We start from the raw sequence: 17,915 nt of genomic DNA, 5'->3' as shown, positions 1-17,915 counted from the left end.
TTTTCAATGAAACATAAAATATCATGTATCGTCACTAAAGTTAAAAACAACTAGAATCAGAAAAAGCTGTCATCCCATAGGAAAAATGGGAGTCTTACTTATAAAGATCCTGGGTTCAACTGTAATAGCAAAATCAGAAAATATTTCAGCTGACTTTCCAATTTAGTGCTATGATTAGAGCATCTCCATAGCTATACAAAAAAAAAAAGGTGTCTTAATATGGTGGTTAAAAACATTAAATACAGAAATCCTATCTACCAAAAGATACAAAAAATTTACCACGATTTCAGCTGAACCATTCACAAAGGGGAATTCAAGTGTTCTAACTTTCCCGATAAAGAGTGGGGTATCAGTATCTTCCTCATTAGAGCCTTTAATGGTGGCTATTATAGTGCCAACCAAATCAATTCCAGTATGGTTGTTGTAGTCATCCTTAAAACAAAAAATGGAAAACAGAGAAAATGATCAGAAGAGTAAACCCAGAGAAGAGCATGTACAAATCAGAAATAAGACATAGAGCCCCCAACATTAAATTATCTGTATCTTTCTTAATCTAAGCACAGAATTCAGTTCTAAGTTTGAGTGTTCCACAGGCAAGAAATAGTTCCAGAAACTATAAAAGAACAAGAGACTTCCACCTAATACAACAGTTCCTACCTTACTAAATTACAAAGACTCCCATTTTAAAATATCACCTTTTCATATACTTTTAGCACCTACTGATGTGAAAAGTGATTAATAAAAAGTTATTATAAACTTGTAGTGACTTTATTTTATTAACACCAGCAGCAGCTGTATACATTTGAAAACCAATAGGCCTATATGTGTTTCACACAATGTTTGGTGCTTATATGAGAATCAAAGACCCTTGGAGTAATTCTACGGCACTGTTGACCCCAACAAGATGTTTTGGGAAAAGAAGAGATGTCTGGGGAAGAATAACCAATCATCTAAAACAGGAAAATAAACTGGAAGTAGGTAAGTATCCCACCAACCGAATTTTCCATACAGGTGCAGTTCCACTACTGTGTTTTACATGTTTTTGTTAGTATTTTTGACAGCTGTGTTGCTGCTTACGTTTCATGAAATCAGCAGCCTTGGAGGAGCTCTGATTTTCTTTCTTAACTATGAGGAGTCATCAGAGCAGATCACTTCCAAAAAAAAAAACAAAACAAAACAAAACTTATGTCCTTCTGTCCCCTCAGTGAACTGGACATTGAAGAGTCAATACAGTTCACACTCATTCGTGATATATACACAAAAAAGGTGAGTAAAGGTATGTATTAGGAATGGTAGCAGCTGGGTGTGGTGGTTCACAGCTGTAATCCCAGCACTTTGGAAGACTGAGGCAGGAGAATAACATGAGGTCGGGATTTCAAGACCAGCCTGGGCAACACAGCAAAACCCCACAGAAAAAAAATTGAAACTAGCCAGGTGTGGTGCTGTGCAACTGTGGTCCCAGCTTCCCAGGAGGCTGAGGTGGGAGGATTGCTTGAGGCTGCAGTGTGCTATGATTGTGCCACGGCACTCTAGACTGGGTGACAGAACAAGACCCTGTCTCAAAAAAAAGGTAGGCAGATTGAGATTTCTGCATTTTGAGTCAGTTCTGCTTAGCACATCTGAATTCATTTTATGTATAATGTTATATATACTCTATTTGTATTCAAATACAAAGATACTTACAAATATTTAATTCATCTGCACAAGTTTTCTCTATAACCTTAATCGGAGTAATTGACAGAATCCACAAAAATAATTTTGTACCCTAAAATCAAAGATAATTTTTCTTGTTACCCTTTGTAGTTTTGGAAGAAAATAAACATTACCGTGATACTAAGATGTAGATCTCTGACCAAGGTCCTACTGGCAACTGAGCGAACATTAGAAACAGCTGGTGTAGGTGGTTTAATTTTAGGTACTAACTTCACAGGTTGATTAGGCAGGACTTCAACTATAACCTTAAAAAATAAAAGAGACATTCTGATTAACAACATATTGTTATAAGGGAAGACATAAGAATGGCACATACTAAATAAAATTAAATGTTACCTTCTAAAATTTATTTCTATTAATCTTTTAAAAGTAATCAACTTGCTTTTAAAATTCAGCATAAAAGTTAGGTCAGGTTAATTTTTGGATGTTTACAGCCATCTCTAAGAACAAACTTAGAGGTATTAAAAAACATAGGTAATTAAAAAAATTAGTATATCAACAGTTGTTTGTTTTTTTCAGACAGAGTCTCACTGTGACACCCAGGCTGGACTGCAGTGGCCGTGATCTCTGCCCACTGCAACCTCCACCTCCAAGGTTCAAGCGATTCTCCTGCCTCAGCCTCCTGAATAGCTGGGACTACAGGTGTGCGCCCACCACGCCCAGTTGATTTTTGTATTTTTAGCAGAGGAGGGGTTTCACCCTATTGGCCAGGCTGGTCTCGAACTCCTGACCTCAAGTGATCTGCCCGCCTCAGCCTCCCAAAGTGCTGGGATTATAGGCGTGAGCCACTGCACCCAGCCTATACCAACAGTATTAAATGTAGATGATGTATATATCACTATCCAGAATCTAATAACTGAAATACTATTTATTTTTAATTTCTAACTTTTATTATTTTAAAAATTTTATCTTAGATTCAGGGGGTGTATGTGCAAGTGTGTTACATGAGTATTATTGCAGGATGCTGAGGTTTGGGCTTCTAATGATCCCGTCACCCAAGTAGCAAACACAGTACCTAATAGGTATTTTTTCAACTCTTGCCCACCTCCCTCTCTCCCCTCTTTTGCAATCCCCAGCGTTCACTGTTCCCATCTTTGTGTCCGTGTGTACCCAATGTTTAGCTCCCACTTGTAAGGGAGAACATGCAGTATTTGGTTTTCGGTTTCTTAGTTAATTTACTTAGGATAATGGCCTCTATCCACATCCATGTTGCTGCAAAGGACATAATTTCGCTCTCTGTTATGGCTGTGTGAAATGTTACTAATATTTTCCATGCATGGTTGATATGAGCAACTTTATGACACTACACACTAAAATGCTGAGTCTTTGATATAAAGAGAACTGGAAATGTGACTCCTGTAACAGGTCAAATTATTGGACAAATTTAAACATATTCTATACTAATTTTCCTGAAAATTGAATTATTTATATTTCACATCCAATAATCACTTTTAAACAAAATATTTCATACATAAACTAAATGAGAAAACATGAAGCTATTTCATTTAATGCAGAACCAAGGGGAAAAAAAAGAAAACGTAAAGCTAACTGTGGTATATTAAAAAAGTAAGCAAACCTGTTCACTGTTGAGAATATTTGTTTTATCCATCATAAAACCAAACTGGATACAATATGTCCCCACTTTATTAGGAATTACTTTATCCCTAAATTTAAAAGAAAGTTAAGATTACTGACAAAGTTTGTATAGAGGGGGAAGGAATTCAAAGAGTCAACATTTCTGTTCTTTCCACAAAAACAAATGAGTAGGAAGAATAGAACTACTAACACTATATTGACCTTCATTCATTCAACAAATATTTCTTGCTAATTCCGAGGTTCCTCTTACCTGTACATTCTTTTACAAAACATTCAGAACAAAAGTGCTGGATACGGTAAAAGTTGAAAGAACAGAAATATGAAGTTGAGAAAGCAGTAAATACATCAAAAATGCTGATATATGTCAAGTAAATTTTGCTTCATTTCTACTTTATAAATTTCTAAGCGACAGTTTTGTATTTCAAAATTATAGAACATCCTGCTGCTCTTCTATGTAACTTTATTTCCATTCAAGTACTATTTGAAATATTTATGTATACAAGGCATTTACTGTGAATCAATCATCAATAATGAACTCAATGCCTAAGAAGAGGTACACTTATTAACCTATTTTGGTCATGCTTTACCACAATGAAAATATGAATAATATTCTACAATATGTGCAACGTGGCTCATGATCCCTAGGGTAGCTTTTGCATGTCATTCACGTTCTCAAAATACCGGCTCAATGCAGTACAAAGCACAGGTTTTGAATACGTACTTCAATTCATATCCTGGCACTGTAACATCTATGCAACCTTGAGGAAAATTATTTAACCTTTCTCTATATTGTTTTCTCTGAGATGGTAATACCTAAGAAAGTTATACTGAAAATTTAAACAAGGCTGGGCGCAGTGGCTCATGCCTGTAATCCCAGCAATTTGGGAGGCTAAGGCAGGCGGATCACTTGAGGTCCGGAGTTCGAGACCAGCCTGGCCAACATGGCGAAACCCCATCTCTACTATTAATACAAAAATGAGCCAGGCATGGTGATGCATGCCTGTAGTCCCAGCTATTCAGGAGGCTGAGGCAGGAGAATCACTTGAACCCGGAAGGCAGAGGTTGCCGTGAGCCGACATCACGCCACTGCACTCCAGCTTGGGTGACAGAGTCAGACTCTATCTCCAGAAAGAAAGAAAACAGATTTCTGCTTCCAAATGGCAGGCCAACCCTTCATGATGAAAACAGCTGTACAAAAAAAAAAAATTTGCTTGAAAATGTTCAAGAGTTAACAAGCTAAAGTAAAAAATAACTTAGTAGAATATAAGATAGAATGGAGGCCCTGGGAGATGAATATCACATTTAAGGATGCTTTAGTCCTGGGAGTAAATTCTAGCAGCACAGGTAAACCTAAAGCAGACCAGCTTGCAAAAGAAATGCAACTTGGCTTTTAATCATGTCAATCTCTGAAACTGAACTGAAGTGGTAATACAGATGGGTAGTGGCCCAGACAACGGACAGAAGCAAATGTAACATACTCTTATCCTACATATCCAATTATTTCTATAAATATTCATAAATAAAATGTCTAGTACAGCAATAACAGAATCACCAGATACATGAAGGACAGAACTAGAATGAAAACCAACAGAAACCAAGAGAAAATCACAACAGACCTAAAGGAACTCTAGGCAGACTTTAATACACAGATTAACTGAAAATGTCAAACAGAAATTGGCAACTGAAGGAGGGATTTAACAGAAAATTAGATGTCACTGAAGAGAGAATTAGTTAACAGAAGATAGTTCAAAGTAATCATCTAGAAGGAAGAGAGGCAAAAGAATGGCAAAATTTTTTAAAACTGAGGACCACGAAATCAAAGCCTGTGAAAACCAAGCAGGATGTAAAAAAGAAATCCACACAGACATATCACAGTAAAACTGTGGGGCAGGGGATGGGGTGGGGGCAGGGGAGGAAACCACCACAAAATAACCAAAGGAGGGAAGATACATTTTTTTTTTAAACAATAATGAGACTGACAACAGAATGATGAGAAGATAGTGAAGGATGGCAGTAAGAAATTGCTGACCTTGAATACCATATGCAGTAAAAATGTCCTTCAAGTATGAAGGTGGAATAAAGATATTTTCAGGTAAAAATAACATATTTCATCACCAGCAGACATACTGAAGGAACTTCCTAAGATGGAAAACAGTACCAGATGAAAGCCTTGAGTTAAAGATTAACATAAAGGATAAATGAATAAATCTAAATAAACACTGATTATAAGCGATAAAAATGATGCCTTGATAGGTTTAATATGCACAACAAAAAAGGCATGTAAATTGGGAGAAGGAAATGGAAGTAAATGTTCTAAGATCCATGCACTGCTCAAGAAGGTAAAAAAAAATACAAATTATTACTAGATATTGCTATTTCAAGTATACATGTTACAAATCTCCAAGGAAATCACTTGGAGAACAGTGAAAGATGGTATAACTACCAGAAAATGACTATTAGAAAACAGGAAAGAGAAGGGAAAAAACAGTTGGATCACACAGAAAACAAAACAGATCTAAAACCAAGTAAATTGGTATATGTAAGACCTAAACTTTCAATGAGAAGACAAAGATTATCAGGAAAAAAATCCAATAATGCAATTTACAAAAGATACACTTAAAAGAATATATATATACACAAACACTAACCCTCATGATTCCCAAAGTGGCTTTTGCATGTCATTCACGGAGAAAGTTGGTATACTGTTACCGAAGTAAACTTTAAGGCAAAAAACATTACTAGAGAAAAAGAATACTTCATAATAATAAAAGGTTTAATTTGCAAGAAAAATATAATTAAGTCTGTATGTACCTAATAACAAAGCCTCAAAATACGTATTTTTTCTCTTATGTAAACTAAGAGAAAAAACAGACAAACCTTCATTCATACTTGGAGATTTACTACACTGCTAGGTGAAACAGACAAAAAAATATAAACGATATAGAACACTGTACCTCAAATGCAAAAATCACATTATTATCTAGTATATTTGGAACATATGCAAAAACTGACTGTATACCCAGCACAAAAACAAATAACAATTTCAAAGGATTGAAATCATACAGGGTAGACTAAATTTCACAATTCAGTAAACATCTGAATAAGCCATGGGTCAAAAGATGAAATCACAATGAAAATTAGAAAATATTTTAATCCAAGGCTGGGCTCAGTGGCTCATGCCTGTAATCAGCACTTTGGGAAGCTGCAGTGGGAGGACCGCTTGAGACCAAGAGTTTGAGACCAATCTGGGCAACATAGTGAGGCCCTCATATCTACCAAATTAAAAAAAAAAAAAAAAACTTAGCTGGGTGTGGTGGTATACACATCTGCAGTCCTAGCTACTAAGGAGGCTAAGGTGGAAGGATTGCTTGAATTCAGGAGTTCAAGCCTGTACTGAGTTATCATCACACCATGGCCCTCCAGCCAGAATGAAAGAGCGAGACTCTGGTTCAAAAAAAGACAAAACAATTTTTGACCCAAATACTAATAAAAATAAAATATATAAAACTTGTGAATGCTATTAAAGCTATGCTTAGAAATGTACAGCTCTACACGCATATACACATATACATGTTGTGTGTGTGTGACCAAAATATATGAGCTAAAAAACATTCTCAAGCAGTTTTAATAAAAGAACAAATGAAATGCAAAGGAATTAAATGAAATTAAATAATAAAACATATAAAACATATTTTAAAAGCCCAAAGTTTGTTCCTTAAAAGATCTAAAAATTTGAAATCTCTTACTAAGATTAATCAAGCCACAAAGAGAGTACAAATAGTGTCAAGAATGAGAGATCATCACAGATCTCACAGAAAATAAACAGAACAGTAAGAAGAACAAATTTGAAAATTTAGATAAAATTGACAGTCTGATAGCCAGGCGTGGTGGTGCACGCCTGTAGTTCCAGCTACTTGGGAGGCTGAGGCAGAAGAATCGCTTGAACAGGGAGGTGGAGGTTGCAGTGAGCTGAGACCATGCCACTGCACTCCAACCTGGGAAAAGAGCGAGACTCTGTCTCAAAAAGAAAAAAAAAGAATATAGTTTGACAATTACAAGATATCAAAACTGAGCAAGAGACAGGAAATACAAATAGTTCTGTAACTTCCGAATTTGAACAAACTGAATCCATAACTAAAATCTTTCCTCCACAAAAACACCAGGCTCAGATGGCTTCACTGATGAATCTATCACCATTTAAGGAAGGAATAATAGCACTCTTATATAAGATCCTCCTAAGAATAAACCAAGACTGAGGGAAAATTTCTTTCTACTTTTGTGAGGCCTACATGATGGAGACAACAAACTAAGAATTTGTAAGAAAGAAAATGCAAGTTAATTTCAAACATCAAGGTAGATGCAAAAATCCTAAGAAAATATTACCAAAACACCTCCATCAATATATAAAAATAATACAACATGATAAAATTGGGTTTATTCCAGTAATTGCAAGGTTGGCTGACCATTCAGAAAACTAATGTACTACAATTACCACATTAAAAAGTAAAGGAACAAAGTCTTAAGGGATATTTTTTTTTAATTAAAGGAAAAATATCACATATTGCCTCAATAGATGAAATCTAAAGTCAATTTACAATTGAGACTTAGAAATGAACAGTTTGATAAAAGACTTATTAAGACTCAGAAATGAACAGTTTGATAAAAGAAAAACTCTAAAGCAAACATCACACTTAGTGGTGGAATGATGAAATGTTCCCTTTGAGATTCGAAACCAGATTAGGATGATCACTCTCATCATGTCTATTTAACATTTTGCTGTAAATCCAAGATGCTGTGGTATGATAAGAAAAGGAAAACACATGGCCAGACGCGGTGGTTCACGCCTGTAATCCCAGCGCTTTGGGAGGCTGAAGCGGGCGGATCACAATGTCAGGAGATCGAGACCATCCTGGCTAACATGGTGAAACCCTGTCTCTACTAAAAATACAAAAAATTAGCTGGGCATGGTGGCAGGTGCCTGTAGTCCCAGCTACTCCAGAGGCTGAGACAGGAGAATGGCATGAACCCGGGAGGCGGAGCTTGCAGTGAGCCGAGATCACGCCACTGCACTCCAGCCTGGGTGTCAGAGCGAGACTCCGCTTCCAAAAAAAAAAAGAAAAAGAAAATACACAAAAACTGGAAAATAACAAACCAACTATTATAAATCACAGATATTTTTATTAAATCCCAAAGAATCTACAAATAAAATTAGAGCCAGGAGTGGTGGCTCACATCTGTAATCCCAGCACTTTGGGAGGCGGAGGTAGGAGGATTGCTTGAACCCAGGAGTTCAAGACCAGCAATGAGACCTTGAGTCCACAAAAATTAAAAAATTATCCAAGTGTGGTGGTGTGGGCCCATAGTACCAGCCAGTTGGTAGGCTAAGGCAGGAGGGTTGTTTGAGCCCAGGAGTTTCAGACAAGTCGAGACAACATAGTAAGACCCTGTCTCCACAAAAAATGAAATAATAAATCAGGTGTAGCAGTGTGGGTCTGTAGTCCCAGCTACCTGAGAGGCTGAGGTAGGAAGAGTGCTTGAGTCTGGGAGGTCAAGGCTACATTGAGCCATGACTGCACCACTGCACTATAACCTGGGTGACAGAGTGAGACCCTGTCTCTAAATAAAGAAATAAATTAATTAAAATAAAATAAGAAATAAAGGAGTTTAACAAAGATAACTGCTACAAGGTCAATATACATAAATCAACTGCATCTCTATAACCAAAAACAACAGAAAATAAAAATGTTTCAGGAGATACCATTTTCGATGGACCTCATGTGATCTGCCTGCCTCTGCCTCCCAAAGTGCTGGGATTATAGGTGTGAGCCACCGCACTATACATTAAAAAAAAAAAAAATCAATTCCATGTATAACTGTACAAAAAGAACACAGCAAACCTAAAGTGCCATCCTTAGAAAGGCCTGCTTGCAAGACAGGCCCTTGGCAGACATCTGTGAGTTTAGATTTCAGGAGGGTTCTGACCTTTAACTGACATGAGTGGCTCACATTGCCTAAACCACTGTGCTAATATGGCTGATGCTACACACTTGCTTTTCTTCTGAAAATCTGGTATTTGCTAGGCAGAGGCTGCCTATGTGACCACACCCTAACAAAAACCCTGAATGCTGAGTCTCTAGTGAGCTTCCCTGGTTGACAACATTTTATACGCACTGTCACAATTTATTGCTGGGGAACTAAGCACATACTCTGTGACTTCACCAAGACAGAATCCTTGGAAAGCTTCCTCTGTGTCTGGTTTCCCTTGGACATCACCCCATGAGCTTTTTACCTTGCTCATTTCACTTTGAATTCTTTTGTTTCAATAAAACATAGCTATGAGCCCAACTATATATTAAGTCCTGAGTCCTCCTGGTGAATCATCAAACCTGGCATTGGTCTTGGGAACCCCCAACACAATAATATAGTAGAATGTGTTGATGACCTAAGTATAAGAGAAGACTTAAACAGGACACAAAGAAGATCAACTATAAAAAAGATGGTTAACACATTTGCTCATATAAAAATTAACCACTGCTGTTCAAGATATCATAAAGTGAGAAAGCAAGCCACAGGACAGGCAAAGATGTCTAACAAAAGGCTTACATTTCTAATATATAAAGAACTCCTACAAATTAATATAAAAAAAATACAAAAGTTGTTCAGATACTCAAAAAAAGCACTTCACAAAAGGTAATCTAAGTGGCCAATAAATATATGATAAACAAGGAAATGCAAATTAAAAGTAAGTGTGATGCCACTCTATTACATGTCCACCAGAAGACTACACCTGAAAAGACCCACAAAACCGTGTTGGGAAGGGCTGGGCGCGGTAGCTCATGCTTGTAATCCCACCACTTTGGGAGGCTGAGGCGGGCAGATGGCTTTGAGCCCAGGAGTTCGAGATTAGCCAGAGCAACTTGGTGAAACCCGGTCTCCACACACACAGAAAATAACTAAATAAATTTGCTTGGCATGGCAGCACATTCCTGTAGTCCCAGCTACTTGGGAGGCTGAGGCATGGGGCTTGCTTGAGCCAGGGAAGCAGAGGTTGCAGTGAGCCATTGCACTCTATCTACTGCACTCTAGCAAGGCTCTGTGTTAAAAACAAATAAACCCTCAAGCTACTCAAGTTAAACATACACATCCATGTTTAACATATATATTTAACATCTAACATACACATCTATATATAAATATACACATCTATGAACTTATGACTCAACAATTTTACTTTTATATGAGCACCAGTGTTATAAACATTATTTGTAATAGCCCAAAATTGAAAATGCAAATAGCCATTAACAGAATGGAAAATTGTAGTGTGTTCACACAATGGACTTCTATACAGCAATGGAAATTAATGAACTTATAGCTATATGCCACAGAATCTCACGATGCTGAGTGAAAGAAGTCACATGCAAAAGAACATAATTGTATATCAAGTTCAAAAATGGGCACAACTAAATCAGAGACTATAGAGATGTATGCTAATACAAACGGAACTCTAAATAAGACTAAATCAGGACAGGGTTTGTAGTATGTGCATGTGTGTGTCTACACGAGTGTGTGCGTGGCATGCACAACAGGAAGAAGACAGTAATAACGAAGAGGTAAGGGGTGGAGCGTCCATGATTGGTCCTTTACTAGTTAGTCTGAAAAAGCACTGAACAAATATAATGAACATTTTGACCCTACTGATGATAAAGGATTTTTTAAAGAAACTTAAGACATAATCTTTTCAGATTTGAAAATGGAGGTCTAGAATGAAGCAGCAACATGCTCAAAGCCACAGAAATGTTAAAAGCCAGTCTAATCTTTATAGAAACCTCATATATAATAAAAAGTTATAAAGTGCGCTGACAACATAAAAGATCTTCTGATGGCGTCTATAGTTTCAAAAGCAAATACAATCACAATTTACAAAGCTTAAAACTAATTTAAAGCTTAAAAACGAAAACACACCTTTTCCCAAAAAACTGACAAAACTTTAGAGACATTAGTATTTCTATTTCATCACAAATTACTTTTCGTCAGGTGAGCCCACATATCTCTCCAGGGTTGAATTACTTTGTTAACAAGATATGTATTCAAAATATGAAATGTTTTGAGAAATACCTGAAATAGAAGCAGCCATCTTCCTTGTCATTATCTTTTATTTTATTACAACTAAATGTTTCTGCCTAGAAAGGGGAGTAGGAGAGAAGGGGAGAGGGGAAAATGACAAAATTTAACATAGTATACTTAGGAGGAAAGCTTATTATATACCTACACTGAATGTGTATCTGGATTCCGTTTATAAACATACAGGTATATATATATATACATGTATATATCTTCATAATACATGTAAGGTACAATGTGAGATTAGTGACAGTGGAAAGACACCCCATTATTAAAAGACACACAATAGAACTTTACGGTGATATTATTTTAAGATAACACCAACTTGACTGGACTGATGGCCCAAATTAAGCAAGCAAAGATTTAGGATAAATTAAGCAAGATAGTTTCCAAAACCAACGATCAAAATGAACCATAAATGTTGAAGTGGATTATGATATCAGGACCCTGATAAACTTTAGTTCCCAATTTTAGATTTATTTCAGATCTGCATTGTCCAGTGTGGTAGCCAACGGCTATATGTGGCTACTGGGCACTTGAAATGTGACTGGTCTGAATTGATACACAGTGTAAAATAAACACCAAATTTCATAGACTCAGTAAGATAAAAGAATGTGAAATCCCAGCAATAATTTTTAAACTATTGAATATCTGTTGAAATGGTAACTTTTGATGTATTAGGTTAAAAACTCTAGAATTTTACTTATTTCTTTTTAGCTTTTAAATGTAGCTACTAGAAAGCTGAAACACCAGGTGTGATCTTTCTACTGGACAGCACTGTTCTAGACCCTCTAACTCTCTCTCCACTCTCTTTCAAGCAGTCTATCAATCCTATCTCTTTACTATCTCATTTTCTTTATTATCCCCTCATATTTAATAGCTTCTGCCTTGTGCTACTGTCCTTCAGATGAAATAATTTTATTATGTAGGCATCTTAAAATGTTAAGAAAAATCACAATGTAGACTACTCTTTTTCAATAGCATCGACTGTCAATTTTGAAACATAGACTGATGTAATTTCTTTAACTCCAAGGAATGAAGTGAATTAACTTCCATTTCTCAAATTTATATAACATTATATATTTACATTAAATGAGATTTAGTTTTAAGTTAAATGTAAGAACTATTTTTAACTTCAAAAAATGCTTCCCAAGACTCACATTTGCTGGGGGTCGGTTCCCACTGGTAGATAGCTTCCACATTTTCATGCAAATACGTGCTGGATTAATATTTTTAATGATACTGTCATCTTCAGAAATAACACTAATCATAAAATCTGTCATGGTAAACGTTAAAAAATTATTTTCTTTCTAGTTCAATTAATGGATATGGTTAAATAATTGTATGCCTTAAAGCAAACATCTTATTTAAATGTTTAAAGCATACATGTTATTTAAATGTTAATACAATTCTGATGAAGAAATGTATAAATTCTAGCATACAAGACCAAAAAGACTAGAATGTATACTCAGCAACTTAAGAGTTATGCCAACTGGTGATAGCACCATATGCTTTATGTATTCCAAGAACAGAATATTTACTTTCTTGTATGATTTTCAATAGCATACAATAGCCAAGAGATCATTATATATAATATTCCCATTATATTTACCACCTGTAACATTCATTTGGCACCTGTTATTATAGTTTTTTAATAACAGGAAATAGATCTCCCTGAAATAGACTTAATATTTTACATATGGTATAGAGAGTCTACTTTATAAAGTATAAAAAGCTATGTATACATGTAACTTAATTATTAAAAATTATTGTCAAAAATTTTTAAATCTAAACTTTGAGGTGCTTCATTCACTACTTAAAACTATGTACAGGGATTCACCTTTTTAAGAAAATGGAAGTCTTCCAGAAAATTATTTGTGTAAAGCAAAAACTAATTTCCTATTGACTTAATATCTGCCACATAATATTGAAATCATTTGTTCCCTGTCTCCTATATTAGACTGAGCACATTGAAAACTGTCTTACTCATTATTGTAATTCAGAGCACAGCATAGTATCTTAACATAGCAGTATTTAATAAATGTTTGTTTTTCTTAAATATTTTTAATCATAAATGCTGATGTGATATATTTTCACTCAAATTAAGCTAAATGATTCTAGTTATGATGGGTTTAAGATCACAACACAATATTTAGTAGAGCATAACTCCATTAATTCTCACCATTTGGTTCCTTTTCTTTCACACAATTTTACAATTCAGTGAATGTACAAACACCACGTGAATTAATTACCTCAGCCTATCAGTTTATGTATGAACTTTCAGTTCATTCTTGATATTAAAATAAATGCAAGACACGGGAATGAGAGTAGGCATTGCTAAGTTAAATATATTTTCTTTGCCACTTAAAAGGATTTTTTTTTTAAAAAAAGGCTATTATAAGCATGATTTTTTATTGTGCTAAACACCTAGGATAAGTAATTTATTCCACTAATGTACAAAGCAAATTATCATTATAGATTTATTTATGTATATGAAATACTCACCAGTGAAAAGACCCCCTGCTAAGAAGGAAGCATCTTTGTCATATTTAACATTGAGACGAACGGGTTTTTCTGGATCTGGAAGAATCATTAACTTAATTACAGGTCCTTCTATGATACTTTTGTTATAGATGGCTTTAACCTGCAGAGTATGCTCTCCTCTAACAAAACAAAACAAAAGAGGAGAGGGGTTCAAATTACATTTAGTTAATTTTAGTTAATAACCTAAAAATTCTGAGACAATTTACGCAAAGTTCAACTCTTAGAAAACCTCTCAACTTCTATTCAGTCTCAACTCTTGCCTAACATTAAATAGAAGGATAGTCATTACTTTTAACTTCAGCAAGCAGTAGAAGAAAAATGAATCTCTATAACACCAACAACTATCAAACTTTTGGTTCTTACCTAGGGGCAAAAACACTGAATACTCCCAAATTAGCCCTGCCTTTCTCATCTGTTTTATGCTGTTGGTTTGAAGGTGTGAGCTAAAAACAAAACAAAACAAAATGGTTAATTAGAAAATTCTAGAGATCAATCAAGTTCTTTTCTTCCATTACAATGTTCTTTTCCTCTATTCCTATTTTAAAAGCAGTATTTGCATACTTCCAAAATCTAAATTTTAAAAATCTGAACTAGTTGGAATAATGTAGCATGTAATGATACAATCCAAAGTAAAGTAACAATCACTCATCTTGATCAATTTCACTAGAATTTAATGTATTTCAGTTACTAAGCTGCAGATTTCTAGTTCACCGTTTCAATATCACTGATACATCAAATGAAGTTTGTTTACACAAACACTGAAGGTACATTCTAAAGCTGGGGCAGGTATAGGGGACTGCACTGGAGAAATAGATACTGTACACACATACTCAAGTCAAAGGATCATAGCACTATCTTCATTCTTCATTTTTCTCTTGAATGTTTACTCAGATACGCTTCTCAAATTTTTGCTGCAATACTACATTCACAGTGATAACTAAGCTTTCACTTTCATGAGATTAAGAATCAATGGCCACATTTCCTAGTAACGGATTTAGAAGGGTCTCTCAGCCTTTTACAGATGGTTCTCCAGAAACCAGAATCATATCTTTATTACGGGGTTAAAAATAATCGTCGTCTAACTCTACTGGAAACAAACATTCAGAGTAACAGTGAATTTGTAGACCACAGTAGAAGAAAAATCAGACTTTCTCCCAAACCCTAAAACCCATCTCAACTTAATAGAACCTAAAGAATAGGTAATAATGGTACATGCAGACAGGAAAAGCAACAGCTGAATAGGAAAAAATGAGAAAGCACACTTGAAATGATAGGATGAATTCCTATGTTTATACCTGTCCCAATTACTCTCTGGTCCATTGTCTCTCAACCCATCTTTTTCAAAATAAGTCTCCCATCTTGGTATCAAATCCTTACTGACAAGCCAGAGAAGTAAGTCTTTTCAGGTCTTATAGCAGCAATATCAGACTCATTTAACAGACTCATTTAAAAACTCCATCTGTAATTACTATGAAAACAGGTCCATGTGTATAACAAGCCATTCTTGGCACTTTAATCTTCCATACAACTTTTAAGATCACCTTTTCAGGTTCTGGGAAATCCCTACTGGGATTCTGATTGAACTATAAATAATTGCAAGAGAAACATCACCTTTACATAATATCAACTGATTTCTCCATTACATTTATATTTATTTTTTATATGTGGAGGGATACTCAAGATTGTCTGAATATGACCCCAACTCCCCCTGGCTTGCCTAGCAACAACCTGGCTGGGACCAATAAATTCCCTTCAACAAATAGAAGAGACAGTATAAAAATACAACTTTATGGCCAGGCATGGTGGCTCACGCCTGTAATCCCAGCACTTTGGGAGGCCAAGGCAGGTGGATTACCTGAGGTCAGGAGTTTTAGAACAGCCTGGCCAACATGGTGAAACTCCGTTTCTACTAAAAATACAAAAATTAGCCAGGCATGATGGCACATGCCTGTAATCCCAACTACTCAGGAGGCTGAGGCAGGAGAATCACTTGAACCTGGGAGGCAGAGGTTGCAGTGAGCCAAGATCACGCCATTGCACTCCACCCTGGGCGTTGCAGTGAGACTCTCTCTCTCAGGAAAAAAAAAAAAAAAAAATTATACACACACACACATACACATACACACACACACACACACCTTTGCAACAACTAGCAGCTTTTCCTCTTTCCCCTAGAAGGAGGGCCTCCAACTTTGCACCAGCCCCTAGATCCCAAGCAGCTTCTCAATACTCATGGGAATAACTGATACCTAATCTTGAACATTCTGGTAGTGAAGATTGTCCCCCAACTTTATAAGACCATGTTCATACTTGCCCCATAAGAAGAACCACAGAGGGCAGGAGCCTCACCCTAGAATATACCAGCACGTTCTAGCAGCTCTGCCCAGGATCTGGTAGCTCTCTATAAGTAGAGGATAGTTACCTGCATGACTCTTTTTGTTTAGCCTCACCATGTATGTTTCCCCAATAATGCCTGTTCCTTAATCCATTCTGTGGGTCCCTGTGGTATCTGTCTTCATTCACTTTGTCAGGGTTAATTATCTATGTATTCATCCTAATCTGAAATGCAAATCTTACTAGTACTATATAAGAAACATTAAAACAGTCATAACTGTACAATGTTGGCCCCTTGTTGTACTATTGTAAGATATAAATTCTACTTCCTCAAAATAATTTAAAAATTTTTTGAGGTTTATTTACGCTAAGTAAATAATAAAGATTACGTAAAATATATTTTTTAAAAAAGAAGCAATATGACAGCTAAAGATACTATCATGAAAATGAAATCCAGAATTTTAAATGAAGATGTAAGGAAGTTTAAAACTTACCTTTAAATTGCTAGCTTTTGTAAGACTTATTTTAACATGTTGTACCGGTGCTGGATTATCCCACTGATCACAAAGTTGAACAATAATAGGGTTCTGTAAATCTCTTCCATTAATCACTGGAATGCACTGAAAAGAATAGAAATATTTTAAGAAACACTAAAATATATGGGCCAAACAATGCAATTACTTGTATACTTATGTAACGATCACTTAATTTATCTCTGTTCTATTCGCAAATGGCTTCTTTGGTCAATGAAAACAAACTTTTGAAAGTCAACTAAATTGTGTGACCCTCTTATCGAAATGATAAATGATCTGAAAAAAGGTAAAGCAACACCTGACACTACAGTCTTCCCTCAGTACCACAGGAGATTGGTTCTACACCCCTAGTGGATACCAAAAGCTGCAGATATTCAACTTTTTCATATAAAATTGCATAGTATTTGCATATAACCTAAGCGTACACCTGAAATCATCTTTAGATTACTTATAACATCTAACACAATGCAAATGCTATGTAAGTACTAGAATGTGTTCAACAGAAATGGAAACCTATCTTTGGTTCTCAGATTTAGCATTGGCAATCTCTAGTTTAGCTTCTCCTTCAGTTAATGTTCAGCTCTCTTGCCATTGTGCATTAAAAGTAGTAACATGGCTTTCTAGCCCTTGGTTAAATAGGACAATTCACTGATAATCTACACTGTCTTGTTGACTTAAAATGCTTCTTGCTTTTTCCCTAGCTAATATGTAAGGCTGTATAATTCTAGAAATCTGCTTACTGACCTATTAATATTGGGCACATCAAAGGAAACACAGTGTTAAACAAGATACCTGACAAAAGCCCAATCCTCTGGGTCAACATTTTAGAAGTTTACAAAAGATGGAAGGGAACTAAAGAACAACAAAAACAAAAAACTGATTTATCACCTCTCCTCTAACAAGAATGTTCCTTCTGCTTCCTCTATCCCCTACTCTTAACTGAGGTAGTTGGTTACCAGATTACGGGAAAAGGCTGCTGAAAATGGAAAGAAAAATTAACATTCTGCTATGGATAAGACATTATGAAAAAACCAAAGACCCTTGAGATTGGTTTAGTTGTGTCCCTCTACCACA

General features: G+C 35.7%; 1 protein-coding gene across 3 annotated transcripts in view; it reads right to left on the bottom strand.

Annotated features, from left to right (window-relative positions):
• SMCHD1 (structural maintenance of chromosomes flexible hinge domain containing 1) overlaps nucleotides 1-17,915 on the bottom strand; it is a 151,870-nt gene that overhangs the window by 39,363 nt on the left and 94,592 nt on the right. For 2 of the 3 annotated variants that reach the window (XR_002735005.3, XM_023228532.3), the window contains exons 30-37: nucleotides 16,803-16,928; nucleotides 14,338-14,417; nucleotides 13,936-14,093; nucleotides 12,591-12,706; nucleotides 11,425-11,489; nucleotides 3,290-3,377; nucleotides 1,827-1,958; nucleotides 280-432 (exon numbers count right to left, since the gene is read on the bottom strand). Coding sequence is in view for 2 of the 3 variants with exons in the window: in XM_023228532.3 (XP_023084300.1) it covers nucleotides 280-432; nucleotides 1,827-1,958; nucleotides 3,290-3,377; nucleotides 11,425-11,489; nucleotides 12,591-12,706; nucleotides 13,936-14,093; nucleotides 14,338-14,417; nucleotides 16,803-16,928 (918 nt within the window). In the remaining variant the exon portion in view is untranslated. The remainder of the gene's footprint in view (nucleotides 1-279; nucleotides 433-1,826; nucleotides 1,959-3,289; nucleotides 3,378-11,424; nucleotides 11,490-12,590; nucleotides 12,707-13,935; nucleotides 14,094-14,337; nucleotides 14,418-16,802; nucleotides 16,929-17,915) is intronic. The other variant, XM_023228533.3, reaches the window with a different exon arrangement.

The sequence above is a fragment of the Piliocolobus tephrosceles genome, chromosome 18 (assembly GCF_002776525.5).
Source record: "Piliocolobus tephrosceles isolate RC106 chromosome 18, ASM277652v3, whole genome shotgun sequence".
In the NCBI taxonomy this organism is placed as follows: domain Eukaryota; kingdom Metazoa; phylum Chordata; class Mammalia; order Primates; family Cercopithecidae; genus Piliocolobus; species Piliocolobus tephrosceles.
This window is presented reverse-complemented; position numbering and strand designations above follow the sequence as displayed.